General features: G+C 40.0%; 1 protein-coding gene across 1 annotated transcript in view; it reads left to right on the top strand.

Annotated features, from left to right (window-relative positions):
- Nucleotides 1-24,809, top strand: part of LOC115238466 — a 75,246-nt gene that overhangs the window by 1,288 nt on the left and 49,149 nt on the right. The window contains 37 exon segments of the mRNA XM_029812320.1: nt 633-710; nt 713-880; nt 1,282-1,531; nt 2,949-3,082; nt 3,507-3,744; nt 3,884-4,006; nt 4,112-4,246; nt 4,475-4,705; nt 4,853-5,368; nt 5,488-5,673; nt 5,887-6,138; nt 6,218-6,649; nt 6,921-7,214; nt 7,337-7,585; nt 8,059-9,816; nt 9,957-10,145; nt 10,265-10,646; nt 10,773-11,188; nt 11,330-11,480; nt 11,571-11,823; nt 12,125-12,389; nt 12,478-12,674; nt 12,795-13,061; nt 15,203-15,458; nt 15,616-15,810; nt 15,897-16,079; nt 16,173-16,817; nt 16,980-17,181; nt 17,257-17,432; nt 17,515-17,783; nt 17,988-18,047; nt 18,318-18,357; nt 18,492-19,277; nt 19,863-22,892; nt 23,780-23,923; nt 24,006-24,083; nt 24,521-24,703. Coding sequence (XP_029668180.1) covers nt 633-710; nt 713-880; nt 1,282-1,531; nt 2,949-3,082; nt 3,507-3,744; nt 3,884-4,006; nt 4,112-4,246; nt 4,475-4,705; nt 4,853-5,368; nt 5,488-5,673; nt 5,887-6,138; nt 6,218-6,649; nt 6,921-7,214; nt 7,337-7,585; nt 8,059-9,816; nt 9,957-10,145; nt 10,265-10,646; nt 10,773-11,188; nt 11,330-11,480; nt 11,571-11,823; nt 12,125-12,389; nt 12,478-12,674; nt 12,795-13,061; nt 15,203-15,458; nt 15,616-15,810; nt 15,897-16,079; nt 16,173-16,817; nt 16,980-17,181; nt 17,257-17,432; nt 17,515-17,783; nt 17,988-18,047; nt 18,318-18,357; nt 18,492-19,277; nt 19,863-22,892; nt 23,780-23,923; nt 24,006-24,083; nt 24,521-24,703 — 13,411 coding nt within the window.

Genomic DNA, 24,809 nt, shown 5'->3' with positions numbered 1-24,809 from the left:
AACAATATAAATTATTAAATTAAAAACTTAAATATGTATATATTTATATTAAAATATATATTTTATGATATAAAAGAATTATTAAAAAATAAGTTTTATAAAAATCTTATTTATAGACGACTGCACAAAAGAGGACGGCACCAAATGTCAAAACGGTGTATGTCTGAATTCGGTCTGTCACTGTAATGATGGGTTTGGAGGATGTAATTGTCAAGTTCCAGGTTTGTATAACTCCATTTATACATTATTATAACAACCCTGTATTTACTAATAATTACTCCTATAATACTCCTTTTGTCATGACTATTTAATTAATGCATATATATTCTATCGCAAACCTTTGGATAAATTCGACGCAAGTATATATACTGTAAGCTTATTCTCTTTTATTCTTTAATTTAATATTAAGTAATATTCACGCAAAAATTAAAAATTACAGATGAGAATGAGTGTAAATATCGGCCCTGTGATATATTTGCCCACTGTACAAATACTCTTGGCAGCTTCCAATGTTCCTGCTTTCCCGGATATCGAGGTGACGGCTTTCACTGCGAGGGTAAGTTTATTATCTGCAAAACGATAATAATTATTGCGTATACGTGTTTTGGTTATTTATAAAATCGTATCTGCAGATATCAACGAATGCGACGATCCAGCGCTCGCGGGACGTTGCGTTGAAAATGCCGAATGCTGTAATCTTCCTTCGAATTTTCTGTGTAAATGCAAATCCGGCTACATCGGCGACGGTGAGGTGCATTGCGAAGATGTGAATGAATGCGCGATACCAGGTGCATGCGGCGACAATACCGTGTGTCACAACATACCTGGCAATTACACCTGCACGTGTCAAGACGGATTTACGGGAGACCCGTACAACAGTGTGAGTACATGAAAATAATAAAAACAGGTATATCAATAGAATATAGATAGTATATTAATAGTATATCAATAGAATATAGATTATATATTATATATAGACAAATTCCAATTATATATAAAAACATTTGTATAAAAATTTTTGATCATAATAATGAAAGTAATAATTATTAATAATAACAATATTAAATATTTGTTTAAAGTTTTTTAATCGTAAAACAATTTAAATATTTTGATTAATTTTAAAAATTTCCTTATATATTATATGTAAAATAAATTTAGACTTATATAGATAAAATATAAAGTTTAAAATCTATTGCGGGAAATTAAAAAAATAATAATGGATTTATTAGATAGCGGCAAATTAGGGATAATATATATAATTATAAATTTGTTTAAATTTAGTGTATCGATATTAACGAATGCGAATACGAGGGTGCCTGCGGAAGGGGTGCACTATGCGTAAACTTACCAGGCGCGCATAAATGCGAATGTCCTCAAGGATACGACGGTAGTCCCGATGAGGAGTGCAGGGACATCGACGAGTGTCTAAGGAGTCCTTGCGGACGTTCTGCTCTCTGTACGAACGTATACGGTAGCTTCCGGTGTTCCTGTCCTGAGGGAATGAACGGTGATCCATTGTCAGGTTGTCATGGTAAGACCTGAGAAAATTTTTATAATTACCATCTTACTTACTTGTTATACTTTATTGCAACTACTGAGAGCTAAATTGTTATATTACAACAATACAGTTATGTGTGGTAAGTAAGAAATAAAATTTTGTATCGTAGGAACGACTTTACATTAATTATCATGCTTCAATAATATAACATTGTTTATCATGACTCTAATCAGTATTTTAACAAACGTAAAATTCATTTTGATTAAAATCTCTCACCAAGAGAGATAGCAAAAATATGCTAGCTTTAGTACTTATGCTAGAGTTTAGATTCCAAGATTTATTGTGTGTTAGTCTGTGTTATAATATATGTTTGTAACAGTCCCGCTTAAACTCACAGACTTTTGCGTTTGTGCTCGTGCCAAGAATTAATCAACTAACTAACCGTCACTAACAGATATAAACGAGTGCGAGGAAGGTTTACCTTGCGGAGCAAACTCGGAATGTGTAAACACCGACGGTAGCTTCGAGTGCAGATGCCATGTCGGTTATCAAATGGATCCCACGCATGGTTGCGTCGACGTGAACGAGTGCGTTGGCGCGAACGCTTGCGTGACCAACGCGAGATGCATCAACGTCCCGGGCTCGTACAAGTGCATTTGCCCGCTGGGTTTCATCGGCCAAGGACTAACCCTTTGCGAAAGTCAGTCACCAAGCTTGCTATATTTTTAATCTATCTCATTGCATGTTTGTATTGCGCGTTAACGATTAATAAGACTCATCTTGCGATTAACAGACGTGAATGAATGCAAGCGCAATCCATGCGGCGAGAATGCCGAATGCATCGACACGATCGGCAGCTTCGTCTGCAGCTGCAAGGCGGATTACACGGGCGACCCTTTCAAGGAGTGCAGTGGTTAGCTTACTGATACATCTCTTCTTGCGGAGAGACACTCACTATATGAATTCAATGAATGCATCTAAGAGTGCCAGATCCAATCTTCTGTTGAGATATGACTTTGATATATTTATTACAATTTCTTCTTTATATTTCCATAAATTAGAAATTGATTATTTGCATAAAATTAGATTTATGCTTGTACTTCCCGCTTTTATCATACAAAGTCAAATTTTTTTAGCCTGTCAAGTCTGCTTTAGACAATTTATAATTTGCGATAAAATCGTAAATAATATTCTTTAACGCATATTTTAATGTGTATTGTGTGGTATGTGTTTTGTATATATATGTGTTATTTTTTTCTTAAATGCTTTTTGTTACACGACATATAAAATTATACATAGAATTCTATTTCAAATTTTGTCGCAAATTATAGATCGTTTAAAATGATCGCTCAACACATAAATGTGCGTGTCGTCGATTCTCAAACTGATTTGCACGTTATTTAAATTAATAAGATTTTTCTATTATCACGATATCTCGTTTCTTTTCTAGATATCGACGAGTGCACGGCTCTGGAGAATCCTTGTGGTAGGAATGCGATTTGCAAGAACGAGGTACCTGGTTACAATTGCATCTGCCCCACGGGGTATAGTGCCAACCCCAGTTCGGCAGTTGCATGCGAACAGGTAATAATTCAATAATCCCGTTGTGTCTTGAGTAGTCACCTCGTGCATACATAAGTATACACAAGGCCTACAAATATCCCGAGACAAACATCTCCCAAAAATAGATTCTGCTCTGCATCTTGGACCGGTTCGCGGTTCTTCTTTACGAAGGTGACAGAAAAAAGAAAGCAAACAAAGCGGCATTGTATGCCAAACCAAGACGAATGCGAACCGGTTTTATACAGTTTACCTCTTTTCCAAAGCCATATTCTTTCCGTTGTTTGTAAAGCCGCAAAACCTATTCTCACAATTCCATTTATTACATATGTGTTCCTTATTCGCGGATCTAAAAAATATACCTACAGGCACAAAAAAACCGGTTTTTATTTCCAAGACCAATATAATGAATATGTGAAAGGAATTGTCACCGTCATATAATTTTCAGACCGACGTAACGACTCTTTGTAAATCGAACTTTGACTGTGTCAACAATGCCGAGTGCATCGAAGGGCAGTGCTTCTGTAAGGATGGTTTCAAGGCTGTCGGTGCTGAGTGCACAGATCTGGACGAGTGTCTTACTAATCCCTGCGGACCCGCATCGATCTGTACGAATATTAGAGGGAGCTATCATTGCGAATGCGAATCCGGATTCGTTGGTACTCCGCCCCACATAGCATGTAAAGGTAATCGTTAATTATATTTACCATAGTATTACATTTTAGAAAGAAAAACGTTACATACAAAAAAATTTTTAAGAAAATTATAAAGAGAAAAAACAAGAACTCTCTTTTATAAAATTACATAATTTATGTTATTTCGAAGCACCGTGTGATGAGGTAACTTGCGGCGAACATGCCTTCTGTAAGGCTGACGGTCACGAGGCTTATTGCATTTGCGAAGACGGTTGGACCTTTAATCCAAACGATATAGCGGCTGGATGTGTTGGTAAGTAAATGGATGTTTTCTCTATAAATCAAGACATTCATTGACTATTCCTTCGCATAAATAGAAGTTTTCTTTTGCGAATACGGTTTTATTTTCCTTATCTAGACATAAACGAATGCGATGCAATAAATGGACCTTCTGGAAGATGCGGCAAAAATGCTATTTGCACGAATATACCCGGTGATTTCAGTTGTCAATGTAAACCTGGCTTTTCAGGAAATGCCTTCAAACAATGTATAGGTAAAACTCTTGCACAAGATAAATTATTAATTAATAATAAATATTCTAATTTTGCATAATTTTACAAAAATCTATTATTAATTTATTAATATTTATATATGTGTATAGATAACTATTTATTATTTAATAATAAATCTATCGATATCTCTATTTATAAATTATACTAATTCAATTATTGCTTTGTATTTACTTATTGATTAAATTTACATATTGTTTAAATAAATGCAGATTTTGATGAATGCACCAAACCTGTTTGCGGTCATGGAGCAACGTGTACTAATACCGAAGGTTCTTACGCTTGCACTTGTCCGGAGGAAACCATACCGGATCCCGATCCCTACATTAAGTGTGTTGGTATAGTCAGGTGCGAGGTTGATGACGATTGTCCAGGAAACGCTATTTGTGATCCGCAAAAGAGATGTCTATGTCCCGAGCCCAATGTCGGAAACGATTGCAGGCGTAAGTATAATATATTTCTTATTTTAAATGAGATGTTTTATATAACTTTCCTTTCATATTTTTTATATAAAATGCAGAAAAATTGTTTTCTTTTTTTATGTATACAAAATACTATTAGCACGTAATTTTTTGCATTTGCCCGATCAGATCCATGTGAAGATCTATCCTGCGGACCAAACGCCCACTGCATGCTCCTGAACGACGTGGCGACGTGCCTTTGCAGCAACGGTTACACCGGAAAGCCTGGAGTAAAGGGTGGTTGCCGGGATATCGACGAGTGCGCGATAAATCCGTGTCCTCCGGGCGCTATCTGCAACAATGAGCCCGGTTCCTTCTCGTGTCAATGTCCGAGCGGCATGACGGGCGATCCTTACAGCGGCGGCTGTCAAAAGACGAAAACACCTCATGTATGTGGCCCCAGTGCGCCCTGTCCCGCTGGAGAGCAGTGTATTAAGGATGAATTCGTGGGCAGTAGCGTTTGTATCTGTCAACGCGGTTATATGCGCGATCACGAGACGGGTAAATGCAGAGACATCAACGAATGTATGGAGCTAAGAGAGAAGCCTGCCTGCGGCGTCAATGCAATTTGCAAAAATCTCCCCGGCAGCTATGAGTGCCAGTGTCCACCGGGCTTCAATGGAAATCCTTTCTCGCTTTGCGAAGGTAGACAATATTTTCGATTTATCTTTGATATTCTTATACATATTCATAATATAAATTATGATAATTATTACTATTGTTGATACTGTTGATTAAGACTGGAAAATTTTGAAAATTCGCAGAATGCAACAGCATCGAATGTCAGTGTCAACCGCCGTACAAGATCGTCAATGGCAAATGCATGCTGGCTGGATGCTCGAAAGGCGAGAAGTGTCCGAGCGGTGCCGAGTGTATTACGATTGCCGGCGGTGTCAGCTATTGCGCCTGTCCCAAAGGTTACACGACCAAATTTGATGGATCCTGCGAAGGTACGTTGTTTTCGGTTATTTTGACTTACGAGCGTGAATTTTTTATTTGACGACAGTCGTGTCGAGAGACATGCAGGTTAGGTTGATAATTGTTGATCGACATGCAGGTTAGGTTGATAATTGTTGATTGACATGCAGGTTAGGTTGATAATTGATAGCAGTTGATAATTGTACTTGATACGATCGATGGATCAATTATTAATTTGTACGTAGATATAAACGAGTGTATCGTGGGACACCAAGTCTGCGGTTACGGTGCCGAATGTATCAATATACCAGGCGCCCATCAATGCGTGTGCCCGCACGGATATGGCGGCGATCCGTACAATGGCCTTTGCTCTCCAGCCCAGAAGAGATGTACCAACGACAACGAATGCAAGGCTAACGAGAAATGCGTGCAACCCGGCGAATGCGTGTGTCCACCACCGTTCTACACAGATCCCTTGGATGGAAATCTATGCAAGAGTGAGTCTACGAAAAATCCATTTTTTTATTATAATTATAGTTTTCATAGTTTTGTCATTAATATTCTCCATTATTGCAGATCCTTGCGACCGTTTCCCATGCGGTATTAACGCGAAATGCACGCCGAGCGATCCGCCGCGATGCATGTGCGAGGCTGGCTTCGAGGGTGATCCGCAGCACGGTTGCGTTGACGTGAACGAGTGCGCGAATAATCCTTGCGGTCATGGCGCGTATTGTATCAACACGAAGGGAGATCACGTGTGCGAGTGTCCTAAAGGTATGGTTGGTGATTCTTACGGTGCCGGCTGTACGGGAGTTCCGACTGGCAAAAACAAGTGTTCCTCCAACGACGATTGTGAAAATTATCTGGCATGCGTCCAAGGAAGCTGCGTTAATCCTTGCGACAATATACCGTGCGGTCCAAACGCGTATTGCGAGCCCGATAAGCACGCCGCGTGGTGTAGATGCGTTATTGGTTTCACGGAGGGCGTAAACAACGAATGTGTCTCACGTGAGTATATATTTTTAAATAATACTGCACGGGAATCGTATAGTATTTTAATTAAATAATTGTAAGAGATATTTTTTAATTAAAAAATAATATTACGAACGATTTATATAAATTGTTTGTTAAAAGATATTGGATGATATTTTATTATATTATCAATTTTAATTTTTACGCGTATATTTTGTTAATCTGTTATTAATTAGTGAGGGATATCAGCTGTGATTTTATTGCATGTTGCAATATAATTGCATATTGCAATTTTTTCCTAATATAGAATGCGATGGCTTTGTTTGCGGCACCGGGGCTCAATGTATCGTCAGTTACGATGGGCCGACCTGTAAATGTATCGAAGGTTTTATGGGTAATCCTTTCCCTGGTGGACAATGCGTGCCGGATGTTTGCTCACCTGAAATCCCATGCGCCGAGCCAAGCGTGTGCATCAGCGGACGTTGCAAGCGACGTTGCGAGGGGGTGGTTTGCGGCATCGGAGCCGTGTGCGAGCCTTTAACGAATAAATGCGTGTGCAACCCTTACTTTGTCGGCAATCCCGACCTACTCTGTATGCCACGTAAGTGTAATACGCGTCCGTGGTGAGATTTATATCGTTTCACAAATGTTTCTCTAGAAAAAAAGAGAAACATAATATTTAATAATTTATAAGTATTAAATAATTTATCTCTATATACATAGCGATTCAACCACCTCATTGCGATCCAATCTGCGGGAAAAACGCGCATTGCGAATATGGTCTTCAAGAATCAAAATGTGTCTGCAATCCGGGTACTAGTGGAAATCCTTATCACGGCTGTGGTATTCAAGAGAAATCTGATTGCTCCACCGCGGTGTGCGGAAAGGACGCGCATTGTAACGCAGGTCCCAATGCTGTCGAGTGTCTCTGCCCACATGGTTTCGCTGGCAATCCGTTTATCCAATGCTTTGGTTAGTATAGCTAATTTTAATTTAATTTTTTATACTATTTTTTAAAATTAAATTTTATTTAAATTGTAAATTTCTCAGTTTGTCAGCAGTATGTTGTTTTTTATAATTGTTACAGAAGTGGTATGTGATAAAATTTAAAGAGTATAATTGAATAATTTTGCACAACATGTAAATATCGGAAAGAGAATTATGACAATCTTTTATTATAAAAATCAACCAGCTTATTTGTATTTATAAATTTGTATTTATAAATTGTATTTGTAAATATTTGTATTTAAATAATTTTCATCATCTTCTATTTGTGATCTCTTTATGTTTTTTTAATAATTACTTGTAACTATATTGCCATTTAACAGAAAGCCATTTGTTGAAACACTGCCACAATATTTTCATTTTCTTCTAATACTTTAGTACTAATCGTAATAAATATAAAAGTAAGAGTCTTACAAATCTCTTTTATATTTCTTCATTAGACATCAATGAATGCAACGGAAATGCATGTGGCAGTAACGCGGTGTGCATCAATACCATCGGAAGCTACGATTGTCGTTGCAAGAATGGCTTCTTTGGCAATCCCTTCGTCGGATGCCGGCAGGTGCAAGTAGGCCCGTGCGCCGATCCTTCGACTTGCGTCTGCAGTGACACTGCACCATGTCCTTTCGATTACACCTGTGTCGATCATAAGTGCATAAACCAATGCAGTGACATAAAATGCGGCCCCAGATCTGTTTGTCAAAACGGAGCATGCGTGTGTCCCCCTGGTTACAGCGGCAATCCCAACGATCTGCACAAAGGCTGTCACTTGCATGGCCATTGCTCGAATGATCTTGAATGCGAGCCCCAGGAGATTTGCTTCCAGATCGGTAAAGGAGTTCGCAAGTGTGTGGATGCTTGCAGCAAGCTACAGTGCGGACCTAACGCATTATGCATCACGCAAAATCACGTGTCTTCCTGCTTGTGCGTCGACGGTTACCAGGGCAATCCGAGTAATCTGGTCGAGGGTTGTCAGCCATCCAAATCCGTGATACTACGATGCACACACGATTCGGACTGTGAGCCAGGTTTCTTCTGCATCACCTTAGACGGTGGTATACGTGACTGCGTGAATCCTTGCAGCAACGTGGTGTGCGGCGCTTATCAGAAATGCGAGCCTGACGTTGTACCCGGTCATGCTACCTGTAAGTGTCAAGACGGCTATGAGTGGAATCCGGTACTGTCGTCTTGCGAGAAGCCGTCGGTGCCCGATTGCATAAGCGACAACGATTGCCATTCGAGTGAGGCTTGCAGACCGGACGCGCTCGGCGTGCTCAAATGTATGTCGCTTTGCGACGGTTTCACCTGCACCGCGAATTCCCGCTGCGTGGCGGAAAACCATCACGGCCGTTGCGATTGTTTGCCGGGCTACACCGGTAATCCGAACGATCGCCGGGGCTGTCAGAGCCCGCGCGAGAACCGTTGCACCACCGACAGCGAATGTTCAGAGGATCAGACGTGTCGCGGCACTCCAGATGGTCCGCTCGCCTGTCAACTGGTCTGCGATTTTATCTCCTGCGGTCCGAACGCGCTCTGCGTCGTCAATAATCACGTGGCTAACTGCGAGTGCCCGCTAGGATCATACGCCGGCGATCCAAACGACCCGACGTCCGGTTGCCGCGCGGTGCCCTGCGTTTACAACATCGATTGCCCGCCGGCGCAGCTCTGCAACCGGCTTACGCACACTTGCTACGATGCCTGCGACGAGAACGCGTGCGGGGTGAATGCCGTTTGCATCGCGGACGACCACAAAGCGATCTGCCAGTGCCCGCCCGGACTACGCCCGAACCCGGTGCCCGACGTCGAGTGCGTCCCCGTCGAGACGTGTCGTCCGGACTCCTGTCATCCGACCGCGCTCTGCGTCGCTGGTTCGACGAATGAACCGGTGTGTCGGTGCCCGCCGAATCACGTGGGCGATCCTTACACGAACGGCTGCCAGCCGGAAGGATATTGCTCCGGTTCCAAGGACTGTCCGGTACATTCCATCTGTCACGAACATCGCTGCGTGAATCCGTGCGAGAACGCGTGCGGCGCCAACGCGCTCTGCGAGGTCGTGGACGATCGGCCAAGTTGCAAGTGCATCCACAGATTCGTGCCGTCCTCGAAGGGCCCGGAACACGGCTGCGTACGGGGTACGAATTATTGCACGGTGGATTCTGAATGCGAGAACAACGTGTGTCTTGATGGACAATGCAGAGGTAATATCCGACGTTCTTATTAATTATTAAATAGGTTAACAGTGAATTAATATATAGTAATTTTGTTATACGTCAAATTGAAAAATTTTAATTTGAAAAGTTTTTAAAAATGTTATGAGAAAACTCTTGTCGTTTTTTAGCTGTTTGTCGTTCGGTCGCCGATTGTTCAGACGGAGAGAAATGTATCAACAACAAGTGTATGGTATCATGCATTTCGCATTCTCAGTGCCAAGTGGATCAGGCATGTGCTAGCGGAGGGTGTATTCTCGGTTGTCGCAGCAACAAAAACTGCCTAACTATTGAATCATGTATTAACAATAAGTGTCAAGGTATGCTGCAACTATATTATCTTTATAAACACATTATTTTTTATATTAATATAAATTAACAAAACAAAATATGTAAGAAGATTCTGAAATAAAAAAAAATATTTCCGATTTATTTCTAGATCCTTGCGACAGAAAAGACGTATGTGGATCAAATGCAATCTGTAGTTGCACAAATCATGCGGTTACATGCACGTGTCCTCTTGGTTTTCACGGTAATCCTACTCCGGAACAAGGTTGTGTTCGAGTGCCGAGCACATGTCAGACTCCGCAGGACTGTCCTAGTCAACATCTATGCGTCTCGGGATTGTGCCAATGTCAATGTTCGGAACAAAACAACTGCGCGCAAGGCGAACGTTGCAAGAATGGTATTTGCGTAAAGATATGTTACGGTGATAGTAACTGTTTGCCCGGCGAACTGTGTATCGATGGTACTTGCGAAGCCGGCTGTACATCGGATGTCGGGTGCAAACGCGACGAAGTGTGCATCAACAACAAGTGCAGGTATCAGTCATTTTATCTGACGAATTATCTTACTAAATATATATTGCTTATATGCTGCATATTTAAAATAGATATTTTATCTTTGTGTGTAGGAGGTCTTGTAAAATATTTAATTTAACTTTTCAGATGCAGCCATGGATTTATCGCCGGTCCCGAACATTGTCTGGATATAAATGAGTGCGAGGATCAACCGTGTCATCCGAGTGCCGAATGTATTAATCTCCACGGATCTTATCGTTGCACTTGTCCTCAAGGCACTGCGGGCGATCCTATAGGATCGGGCTGCACTCTGCCGCATCAATGCATCTCGCAAACGGATTGTCCGGACACGCAAGCCTGCATTCATCACAATTGTTCGGATCCGTGTTCTTTCGTCGACTGCGGCTTGAATACTATTTGCACCGTTCTGGATCACACGGCTGGTTGTCAATGCCAGCCTGGTTACATCGGCGATGCCTCGGGCTGCTTCAAAGTAGAATGCCTTTCCAACAGTGATTGTCCGATAGATAAATACTGCAATCAGGAGATCAACAAGTGCAGCAGTAAGTTGCCGCGTTATTGCGATACTTACTCTGTATTGATAAAGATTGCGTTGCACTTGATATATTTATTGTGTTTTAGTAAAATGCGCGATAAATATCAGATCTTCTAAATCTTTCAACTTTCAACTTCTTTCTAATCAGGTCCTTGCAATCAAGTAAATTGCGGATATGGCAATTGCCTGGCCATCGACCATGTCAGCGTCTGTAAATGCTACCCTGGTTTTGTTCTCATCGGCGACATCTGCGCTGACGTTAATGAGTGCTTGCAAAATCCTTGCCATTCCTCAGCTACGTAAGCAAAATTTACAATCTTCAATAATTAATTACAAGAACTTATAATTTCTCAATCGGTATTTCGTAATAACATCTCGAAAACATATAGATGCCAAAACACGGAGGGATCGTTTGCCTGTGTTTGCCCGCATGGTTTGGTAGGAGATCCATTCAAAACTGGTTGTAAGGAACCCGGCGATTGCTTCACAGATTCGGATTGTCCTAATTCAGCCGCTTGCATTGATAATAAATGCACTAATCCATGCGAGGCACCGGGAATTTGCGGTAGAAATGCGGAGTGTCTTGCACGTGATCACGTTCCAATCTGCAGATGTCCTGGGCAGACAACAGGAAATCCAGCAGTGAGTATTAAGTTCATTTCTAAAAAGGTTAGATTTTACGTATTTATAATTAATCACAAAATCCCCATATATTAAAATTAATTTAATTAGAGTATTTATTTTTATAATGATTTTTTATTTAAAATACTTTAAAAAGAGATTAGTTGTTTAATATTATTTTATGCTTGCATGTATAGATAAATAATAATTTTCTGTTTTTAATTAAATTTAAATAAGGAAGGCGTTATATATTTTTTTATATAACATTATATATATTTTCCGTTTATAATCGATCTTCTAATCGCGCGCTTTGCATTTTTAGACGGAGTGTATTCATCTGGAATGCAATTATCATAGCGACTGCAGTCAATCAGATGCATGCTTCGATCATAAATGCGTCGATCCTTGTTCTCTTTCGAACGTTTGTGGACATGGAGCTGATTGCTCCGCGCTCAATCATAGCGCGGTGTGTACCTGCCAACCTGGCGGCACAGGTGATCCGAATCTTGGATGCACGCCGCTCCAATATTGCAAGACTGATTCGCAATGCGCAACCGGTTCGGTGTGCAACGGAGGTATATGCACAGGTAAATCAAGCTCAGATAATTATGTAAAAATGATCAAATTAATTTTTATTACGAGTTATAAAGTCTAAATCTTATTTGCAACTCGTAGCGCTTTGCGGAAGTACGAGGGATTGCATCGGCGATCAACTCTGCATCAATGGCGTTTGTCAGCCTACTTGCAGAAGTAATTCCAGCTGCCCGGAATATCAATACTGCCATAATAACATATGTGTTCAAGAATTACGTTGCACGTCAGACAATGACTGTGCGTATGACGAAAAGTGCATTAAAAACAATATCGGACAGGTAATCATACGTTTCATTATATACAAAATTTCTCTATGAGTGCGTGTGAAAATGAACTTTTAATTGTTTCAGTAATTATCAATGTATAATATATATTCGTCCCTCTGTTAATTATTATAGGCGGAGTGCCGTACAGCTTGTGATTTGATACTCTGCGGCCGTAACGCCGAATGTAAGACTGATAATCACGCCGCAACGTGTTCCTGTAAGCACGGTTTCTTCGGAAACTCTAAAGACGATAAGATCGGTTGTCAGCCTATCGAATGCGAAGTCAACGAAGATTGTACTCAGGAAAAGATCTGCGATCTGCACAGATGTAGAATCGCCTGCCTCGCTCATAATCCTTGTGGCGTAAACGCGATTTGCACAACGGAGAAACACGTACAAGTAATTATCTCGTTCCAGAATCTTTGAGATTAGATCTTTTCATCGGATAGAGTGATGATCTTTATGGTAACGTACGATCTTTGTGCGGTCTCTTCATTAGATTTGTACATGTCAACCTGGATACACGGGAGAACCCACGCATGTTTGCGAACTGATAGATTACTGTGCCAATGCGCCCTGCGCACCGGGTGCATTGTGCGAAAACTCACGGGGATACTTCAAATGTCATTGTCAGCCCGGTACTGTCGGAGATGCTTATAATAGCGGCTGTCAACCGCCGGTGGAATGTTTCCAGGACACAGACTGTCCGCTAACTGCCAAATGCGTTAATATTAATAACGTACCGAAATGTTTCGGTACGCATATCAAGTTTGTCAATTTATTTCTTATAATTATATCTTATTTTTCATTTTAATCAATTTAAATATTTTGCTTTATATTTAAGCCATTCCTCAGCTACGTAAGCAAAATTTACAATCTTCAATAATTAATTACAAGAACTTATAATTTCTCAATCGGTATTTCGTAATAACATCTCGAAAACATATAGATGCCAAAACACGGAGGGATCGTTTGCCTGTGTTTGCCCGCATGGTTTGGTAGGAGATCCATTCAAAACTGGTTGTAAGGAACCCGGCGATTGCTTCACAGATTCGGATTGTCCTAATTCAGCCGCTTGCATTGATAATAAATGCACTAATCCATGCGAGGCACCGGGAATTTGCGGTAGAAATGCGGAGTGTCTTGCACGTGATCACGTTCCAATCTGCAGATGTCCTGGGCAGACAACAGGAAATCCAGCAGTGAGTATTAAGTTCATTTCTAAAAAGGTTAGATTTTACGTATTTATAATTAATCACAAAATCCCCATATATTAAAATTAATTTAATTAGAGTATTTATTTTTATAATGATTTTTTATTTAAAATACTTTAAAAAGAGATTAGTTGTTTAATATTATTTTATGCTTGCATGTATAGATAAATAATAATTTTCTGTTTTTAATTAAATTTAAATAAGGAAGGCGTTATATATTTTTTTATATAACATTATATATATTTTCCGTTTATAATCGATCTTCTAATCGCGCGCTTTGCATTTTTAGACGGAGTGTATTCATCTGGAATGCAATTATCATAGCGACTGCAGTCAATCAGATGCATGCTTCGATCATAAATGCGTCGATCCTTGTTCTCTTTCGAACGTTTGTGGACATGGAGCTGATTGCTCCGCGCTCAATCATAGCGCGGTGTGTACCTGCCAACCTGGCGGCACAGGTGATCCGAATCTTGGATGCACGCCGCTCCAATATTGCAAGACTGATTCGCAATGCGCAACCGGTTCGGTGTGCAACGGAGGTATATGCACAGGTAAATCAAGCTCAGATAATTATGTAAAAATGATCAAATTAATTTTTATTACGAGTTATAAAGTCTAAATCTTATTTGCAACTCGTAGCGCTTTGCGGAAGTACGAGGGATTGCATCGGCGATCAACTCTGCATCAATGGCGTTTGTCAGCCTACTTGCAGAAGTAATTCCAGCTGCCCGGAATATCAATACTGCCATAATAACATATGTGTTCAAGAATTACGTTGCACGTCAGACAATGACTGTGCGTATGACGAAAAGTGCATTAAAAACAATATCGGACAGGTAATCATACGTTTCATTATATACAAAATTTCTCTATGAGTGCGTGTGAAAATGAACTTTTAATTGTTTCAGTAATTATCAATGTATAATATATATTCGTCCCTCTGTTAATTATTATAGGCGGAGTGCCGTACAGCTTGTGATTTGATACTCTGCGGCCGTAACGCCGAATGTAAGACTGATAATCACGCCGCAACGTGTTCCTGTAAGCACGGTTTCTTCGGAAACTCTAAAGACGATAAGATCGGTTGTCAGCCTATCGAATGCGAAGTCAACGAAGATTGTACTCAGGAAAAGATCTGCGATCTGCACAGATGTAGAATCGCCTGCCTCGCTCATAATCCTTGTGGCGTAAACGCGATTTGCACAACGGAGAAACACGTACAAGTAATTATCTCGTTCCAGAATCTTTGAGATTAGATCTTTTCATCGGATAGAGTGATGATCTTTATGGTAACGTACGATCTTTGTGCGGTCTCTTCATTAGATTTGTACATGTCAACCTGGATACACGGGAGAACCCACGCATGCTTGCGAACTGATAGATTACTGTGCCAATGCGCCCTGCGCACCGGGTGCATTGTGCGAAAACTCACGGGGATACTTCAAATGTCATTGTCAGCCCGGTACTGTCGGAGATGCTTATAATAGCGGCTGTCAACCGCCGGTGGAATGTTTCCAGGACACAGACTGTCCGCTAACTGCCAAATGCGTTAATATTAATAACGTACCGAAATGTTTCGGTACGCATATCAAGTTTGTCAATTTATTTCTTATAATTATATCTTATTTTTCATTTTAATCAATTTAAATATTTTGCTTTATATTTAATTATATGTAATATAATATAATATATATTTAAAAGATATGTATGTGTCTAATCTAATTTTCTTACTCTAGATACTTGCGCACGTACCCGGTGTGGTCCAAATGCAGATTGTATCGCGAGTAACCATAGCGCGAGTTGCGTGTGTCGCACCGATTACGAAGGCGATCCGAATAATCTGAGCGTAGGATGTCGTCCGAAACCGGTCATCTGTTCGTCGCACGTTGATTGTCCAGTCAATACCTATTGTTACGAGGGCATTTGTCGACGTGAGTAAAAGTTATCTTTAAATATCAAACTTTTCAATAGAAGAGATACTCTGTCGCATTTAATAACATAAATAATATTATTTTAGCATCTTGTCAATCGGATGAGGAATGCAACTTGTCCGATGTTTGCTTGAACGGACAATGTTTGTATCCGTGTGACGTGAGAGAAGCCTGCGGCATAAACGCCGAATGCAAAGTGAAAAGTCACATTAAACAGTGCAGCTGTCCACCAGGCTTCACCGGTAACTCTGAAGTGGAATGCGTAAGATGTAAGTGTGTGAAACGCAATTTCTCAATATTTATCATTAGAACAATTTCTCGTCATACTGTTTACAAAATTACGAATCCATCATTGCTCGTAGTGCCAGTATCCTGTGTAGGAAGTGGAGACTGCAACCAAGGCAACACCTGTCGTGAGAACGTTTGTTTGCCGATCTGCACCATCGACGACGAATGCGCGTTGAACGAAAAATGCATTCGCGGCAACTGCTTACTAACCTGTCGACTGGACAATGACTGCTTCCTGGGCCACATTTGCCTGAACAATATGTGCACATTTGGCTGTCGTGCCGACGAGGATTGCAACGCAAACGAGGCGTGTTCAGGCAACAAGTGCGTGAATCCGTGCGAGGCCACGCCATGCGGACCAAACGCCAAGTGCATCGTCTTCAACCAACGCGCCACGTGTTCCTGTCCTTCAGGCTTCATGCCGAATCCGACAGCCAAGGTCGCGTGTCTGAGATCACCTGGTCCGACTTGTACGACTAATCGGGAGTGCGCCGTGGGTATGGCTTGCGTCGCCGGTACATGTACATCTGTGTGCTCGACTAATGAGAACTGCTTGAGCAATGAGAGATGCGACAGCTCCGGTATCTGCAAATCACTCTGCAGACGGGACGAAGACTGCAGGAGTGGCGGGATTTGCGAGGGACTGGTATGCGTTTCCGGTTGTCGGGCGGATATTGAGTGTCAAGACAATTATGCGTGTATAAACAACCAATGTACAGGTGAGATATCTCTATTAATATTCTTTTTATATAAAAATTCTCTCTTGCATAAGACGCGATTATCGAATTTATGGTTTTGCTTTCCTGTAAATTATGTTTTTTTTTTTTTATATGGTCAGGCGGCATATAAATGTATATCATCTTTTGCTTTTACTTTTACAGATCCATGCTCATTGGCTGACGCTTGCGGCGTAAATGCCAAGTGCACGACTGTTAATCATCAAAAGATATGCACGTGCTCGTCGCCCTTAATAGGAGACGCTCGTATCGGATGCAAACAGGCTTTCCTTTCTTGCTCGTCTAAACTCGAATGTTTACCGGGACAAACGTGCTATGGCAGATCTTGTTATTCCATATGTAGAAGGTAAGAGATCACATGAGCATGTGAACGAATTCTCACGATTTTCCGATGCGTGCTAAATAATTATATTTTTTTTAGTGATGCAAACTGCTTGAGCGATGAACGTTGCGATGGCGGTATTTGTAAAGCTATATGTAACAGCGATGATCACTGCGTTGCGAATCAAATATGTCACAATCGCATGTGCGACATTGGATGTCGCAGCGATAACACATGTCCAAGTGATGAATCTTGTATCAACAATCAATGCAGAAGTAAGTATACTATAAATCATACATCGTGAAATTATTACTTTTTAATTACGAGCGATGCAATTAATTGCATTATTATCTTCAGGTCCATGCGAGGGAGGCAAAGCGTGCGGAGAGTGTGCCGGCTGTCGCGTTGTAAATCACGTAGCTCAATGTAACTGTCCCGCTAACTATTACGGCAACGCCTTGATCAATTGCGCCAAGACCATGATTCCTTGCGACGGTTCGTGTGAGTGCGACGAGATCGGTTTTTGCACTACCAGTTGCCATAATCAAAACGACTGTTCTTGCGGAGAGGTTTGTCACAGTGGCAAATGTCGCATCAAATGCGACATCAATAACGCCTGTCCAAAGGTGAGTCCTGAGAATTTTTTAAGTCTGTTTTGTTTTTAGAAATTAATATTAATATATTATAAAAATTAATATATTAATATATATATATATATATACATATATATATACAATATAAGACATACTGTACATAATTTTTGATTGAGAGAGAACACGTATCTTACACATATCTCACACATAACTTTATATGTAGAATGTTTATTTCAGTATCCAATCTGTTTTGAGGATGTACTCGTTTACCTTATAGTGCCACTTGAATACAAGGAGGTACACATTTACAATCGACACCATATATATTTATATATATATCTCTATATTCTAGGATTAGTACAGATTGGGAACTGCGAAAGGGACATTCTCATATACCCATGCTTGATATTTGCTGATATTCACGGGTTTTATTATTTCTTCCTATATTCTGAAATCTGTGGGGGCTTGTGTTGTAAATATCGCTGCTTGCCGTTGTAATTTCTCCGAGAAGATATATTTTGATAAAATGTAAAGTCGTTGTTTTATTTACTCTATACTTCTTCACAGAGCTACCCTACTTTCATCATATATAAATACAAAGCATGTGGTTTATGTTATTTGTGAGAAAGTTTCTTTTCACAGTTCTTATAAATGCTTTTTTCTTTTTTTTTCCTGTCCCACCCACGACCCACCACGACTGACTCTACACCGTTCAACTACACCACTATCGTGTGACAATAGAGCGCGAATGCACCAGCGACTTAGAGTGCCCCAATGAAAAAGCCTGCATAAATCTACAATGTCTGGACCCGTGCGCGCTACGCGGTGCCTGTGGGATCAATGCTTTGTGCCGAGTGGTTCTGCACAAGCCGCGTTGCTCGTGTCCGCAGTGTTATATCGGCATGCCCCACACGGCCTGCCATCCAGATTCTAAATGCGATACGCCCAATCCTAAACCTACGCCGAGCATCAGTTGTTCCTCCGACCACGACTGTCCAGAGAGCCTCTCCTGCCACTCCCAGACAGGCGAGTGTCGCGATCCGTGTTTGAGTTATCGGTATACCTGCGAGATCAACAAGAGGTGTCAGGTACGGAATCGCAGGCCTACGTGCGTTTGCAAATACGGCTTCGTGGTCAACGAAATCGGGGAATTGACCTGCGCCCCTGACACGCTCACCTGCTCAAGGGACTTCGATTGCCCGTCGAACGCCGCGTGCGTCAACGGAAAATGTCAAAATCCCTGTAATGTGCGAAACAAAAGACCGTGCCCGGCCGATAAAACCTGCGATGTCCTGGACCACCGTCCCGTGTGCATTTGCACCAAAAACTGCAATCCCTCCCTCTCCATTTGCCTGCGAGACAGTGGCTGCTCTCCAGACTTGGCGTGCCGCAACTATCGCTGCGTGGACCCATGCAGAAACTCCACCTGTTCGGCTGATGCCCCCTGTTACGTGGAGGAGCACAAGCCTATCTGCAAGTTCTGTCCCCCCGGCTTTGTGCCAGATACTAAATACGGATGCATGAAAGGTAAACACCATTTCTCAGAAACACTAGTCTGAGTCTTGTCATTAGCCGTTTTATCACGTCTTTACATTGCCTGGCCTTACACGAGACATACAATTGCTACTTTTCAGTCTTTTCATCGTTCAGACAGCAAAATATGCTGAAAATTTTGTGTTACTCTTATGATCGCTTGTGATTATTTTAACATATTTACAGAAGTGTTTTTAACGCGCAAGAAATTGTTTTTTACGATAACATCTTATGCATATTGTTTTCTTGTTTTGTTGTCTGGACGCATATTTCAGGTTCCAAGTTACAGATACAAGTATCTTCTCCTCATACCCTAAACTCCTGCTCTATTCTGCCAATTTCCTCTGCCGATTTACTCTGAAGGATTTTTCCGTTACATCTGTCTCTGTAAAGACCTAAAATATAATGTTTCTTATAATCAGCTTATCTATTACGATGCGAGCATGCTAACTCTTAATTTGTAGTAATTGAGAATAAACTGTAAACTGATTTGTAGCGTAGCCTAATTAAAATCGCTTCTCAATTTCAGTTTTTTGCCACTTTATCAGTTATTATGTTTACGTTATATTATATCCGCAGCAGTTCTTCACCCCATGCCTAAGCCAGTTTGCAAATCCGATGATGACTGCAGTGACGTAGAAGCTTGCGTCGAAAGTTCCTGTGTTGATCCCTGTATCAACGAGTGTCAATTGGCAGTTCAGTGTCGGGTTGAAGCGCACAGGCCTATTTGCAGTTGCGATCCTAACGATAAACATTGTTTATATAGTGGCGTAACAACATTACGTTCTATAGATTCAGATCACACATCTTCCGAAACCGTTCATACTACATTACGAACAAGCACTAATCTTCCGCCGTCTACACCTCCTATTTCCACCACGGAGATATCAATTGTTACATACACGGAGAAAACTACAGTTCCTTTAACCGAAGTTACTGAAAATTTGTTGGAAAATGTTACCACCGAAATGATAAGTATATCAGATACAACAGTCGCATTGACAGAAACCGTTACCGAGTTTTCGGATCACACAACGAGTGTACCTTCGATATTGAATGCAACCGAAATTGATATTTTAAACAATACTTTAATTGCAACGACAAACGTTGATATTTTAGAGAACGTTACGTTTAGTCGTTTTACTACTTCAGTATTTGAAAGTACTGATTTTATTGAAACTTCAACAGAATATACAACAGCACGTACGATTACTATTGAAAGTGAATCAACAAGTACTTCTCTTATTCCACCTACAAAAGAAACGATTACAGAAAATGTATTTTCTTCTACCACAACTGCGGCAACAAAGAGTGAATCTGAATTTGATTATGAGAAAAATTCTACAACAACCGAAATATTTGAAACAACTGCTATTCCGACTGTAACTTTTCCATTTACATTTAATCGTACCGATATTATTGATACTACAATTTCTGATAAAGGCATTGAAACAACAACAATGTTTAAATCGACGGAAGTAAGTAACATTGCAGAAGTTCCTAAGAATGTAACTATGGTTCCTACTACAGAAGTTCCTAATGTAGGTGTTGGAGAAACGTCAATAGCTACAACGACACAATATTTTACTACACAGTATTTTACTACCACAGAATCTAAAGAATTAACAGTAAAACCGTTAGAAGAAATTACTAAACCATATATAGAAAATACTGATAGCACAATCAGTACTACGTTTTCTATGCAAACAGATCATACTGTATCATCTCCAAATATCCTAGAACATGCTGAAACATCTACAATAAATATTGAACGTGCCAAAGAAACTACACAAGAATCGAGCACTGCCGAAATTGGATCATTATATACCACTGAGTCATATGTAAAAGATACCACTCCATTATCTGTAATTACATCTAAATCACCTATATCTACGACAAATGAGTCAACTACTGATAATATCAATACTCAGAAAAGCACTGATATTTCTACAATAGACCAATCCGTTGTCACTGAACAATATGCTACATCTCAATTTACAGAAGAATATTCTACGAAAGAATTTGAAACATCACAGCAACCTACAGAACAATACACTACTTTGAAACAGTATACTACATCCGCACAGTCTACAGAACAGATTTCTACTACTGAACAGTATACTACATCTGAATTTACTACAGAAGGATATCCCACAACAAAACTGCTTGGGACGCCGCAACAGTTTACAGAACAATACACTACTTCGAAACAATACACTGAAGAGTTAACAGAACATATTTCTACTACAGAACGTTATGGCATATCGGAACATACCGCAGAAGATCGTTCCACTACAGAACAGCTTACAACAGAACAAACTACAGAACAATACACTACATTTGCACAACCTACAGGACAGATCTCGACTACGGAACAATATAGCACTCCTGAATATTCTACAGAGCAATATTCTACAATAGAACAAATCAAAACATCGCAGCAACCTACAGAACAATACACTACTTTGAAACAATATCCTGAAGAGTTTACAGAACATATTTCTACTACAGAACGTTATGGCATATTGGAACATATCGCAGAAAATCGTTCCACTACAGAACAGCTTACAACAGAACAGACTACAGAACAATACACTACATTTGCACAACCTACAGGACAGATCTCGACTACGGAACAATATAGCACTCCTGAATATTCTACAGAGCAATATTCTACAATAGAACAATTCAGAACGTCAAAGCAACCTACAGAACAATACACTACCTCGAAACAATACACTGAAGAGTTTACAGAATATATTTCTACTACAGAAGGTTATGGCACATCAGAACATACCACAGAAGAACATTCCACATCAGAACAGACTACAGAGCAATATACTATATTTGCACAATCTACAGAACAGGTTTCAACTACGGAACAATACCGTACTTCTGAATATTTTACAGAAGAATATTCTACTACGGAACAGCTTAAAACATCACAACAACCTACAGAAGAATCTACTATTTTGAAACAATATACTACAATGGAAGAATCGACAGAACAAACTTCCACTACGGAACGTTATAGCACAGAAGAATATTTTATTACAGAACAGCTTGAGACATCAAAGCAGCCTACAGAACAACACACTATACCTGAACAATCTACAAAACAGATTTCTACTACAGAACGATATAGTACTTTTGAATATCCTACAGAGGAGCATTCTACTACAGAGCAGTCCATCACATCTACGCAATCATTTACTACAGTACAACATAGTACAGCTGAATACTCTACAGAAGAATATTCTACTGTAGAGAATGGTACTACTTTTGAAAAATCTACAGAACAATACTCGACGGAACAATATACACCTGAACAGCACATTATAACAGAATATTCTACAACAGAACAATATGCGACAATGCAATATTCTACAGAACAATCCACCACGTCTGAAATTGCTTGGAATAAAACAGATATGACTTGCATCTTGGATACAGATTGCACAGAGTGCGAGACATGCGTGGATCGTCTATGCCAGAATCCGTGTAAGGCCTGTAATCCATGCCCAGAGAATGTTTTATGCGATGTTCTGAATCATCGGCCTGTGTGTTTAGAATCAGAGCAGAGCACGTCTAATTGTAGCATACTCCCAGGTAAAAATTTTTCTCGTCGGGAGTTTTGTAATTGTGGTATTATTTTATGTGTCACTGTCACACCGATCTTGTCTGCAAGCTTCCTCCAATGTGAGCCCGTTATTATCGTATCCAGATAAAAATTGGAAGCAACCAATTCTGGAGGGTGTAAACATTGCTTGCCGAATGATCGGTTATTTCATGAAATGGCTAATCTATGTAATGAATGACAGAATGCCATTGATATCATAAGGGCGATGCGTAAATCGAACACCTGTCTATATCCCGTATGACGGCCGTGCCGAAAATAGTCAACAGGCAGTCAGACACTGTCTTCCCAAATGCAGACGAGGACTGCTGCATTAGCGCTCTTTGCATGATTATGTATATTAACACGCTTCTGCACGACTTTCTGTGTTTTACAGCTATTTAACAAATGTAATAAATTGCAATTTTTGTCGTCTATGCTCTGTGGAAAGCGTTTTTTTACGCACACTGTCCGTTACTGCATATAAAGAAACTCTTGTCACAAGATTAATGTTATTGTAAATAATATAGATTGTAATCACGAAAAAAAATTTAAATTTTAAAATTTCTTTAAAGGTAGACGCATCAATGTCTCTCTTAGCTCTCTTATACTGGACACATAACACAGATATCATTATCTCTCATAAAGGAAAAAGTACATTGTTCTTGTTCATGTTTATGTATTGCACTGGCGCAATGCCTATGTGATAGAGCTAAGTAAAATGTTATAGCTATCGTTTTTGATAGAGTATACCAAGACATAGTGGTTAAAGATTAGGTCAAATAGATTTTCTGTTGGGAAGTGTATATTAACATTCCATTACGCTCTTTTCTCACTCATGACATTAATTTCCGCATCTAATGTGCGTCTGTTCCGTTAGACGTGAAATGTGCAACACATAACGACTGCCCCATCCAATTGGCTTGCGTGAATCAACAATGCGTGAATCCTTGCAACTTGGGCAATCCGTGCGACTTCGTCGAAGAATGTCATGTTCAATATCATAGACCGGTCTGCGCCATAAGTAAGATTCACGATTAAATTGAATAGCATTTTACGAATATTTATTTCCGAAAAAAAATTATTATTTTATAAAATTCTTTTAGGAGACAGCAATAAAGCGAAATGTCCTTACTGTCCACCTGATATGCAATGCGACCCGTCAACAAACACGTGCGTCAAAGGTTCGTACGAGCGTCAACATCATGTTTGGATGCATCTAATTTTATTTTCAGTCATTTATAACCATCGAAAGATTTGTAAATATGTATGTACTGTACATATCTCACGTATATATTTTGCAAATTATATACATAAGATTCTCCGTTCTTTAAAAAAAAAAAGCACAGAATATTTATTTAATAATACTATTACAAATGTCGTGCATGATCGCGACGAATGAGATCTCTTCGAGATATTCATGTCTTTCCTTTATTTAGGAGAATGTTTTTCTCCTGTTTCGCATATTTTTTTGCACATGTGCAAGAAAGGCTAATGCTGCAATAGAAAAGAAGAGAAAATCATGCACATGCTGCGCAAAGAAAATTTCTTTCATTTCAAGTTCTATAACTCGTGCACTACACTTTCTGGGGCTACATGGGCTATCTCACTCTTTCTCTAGCGGGTTGCACTAGCAACAGGGATTGTCCGCTGACAGAGGCGTGCATCGGGCATACTTGCCAGGAGCCGTGTCTAGTTCGAAATCCTTGCGCGGAACATGCTGTTTGTATTAATACGAATCATGGAGCAGACTGCAGTTGTGAAGAAGGCTATCAAGGGAACGGATTCTCCTATTGTGATTTGCGTAAGTTTTGGCGATATTAAAAACGAATACATACACATACAAATATATATATAAGAGTTAGAATTATATTATATAATTTTATATTTTCTAAAATTATATAATATAT

This window comes from Formica exsecta, unplaced genomic scaffold (assembly GCF_003651465.1).
Source record: "Formica exsecta isolate Colony F162 unplaced genomic scaffold, ASM365146v1 scaffold34, whole genome shotgun sequence".
NCBI lineage: Eukaryota > Metazoa > Arthropoda > Insecta > Hymenoptera > Formicidae > Formica > Formica exsecta.
The sequence above is the reverse complement of the archived record's forward strand: the minus strand, read 5'-3'. Positions and strand labels throughout refer to the sequence as shown.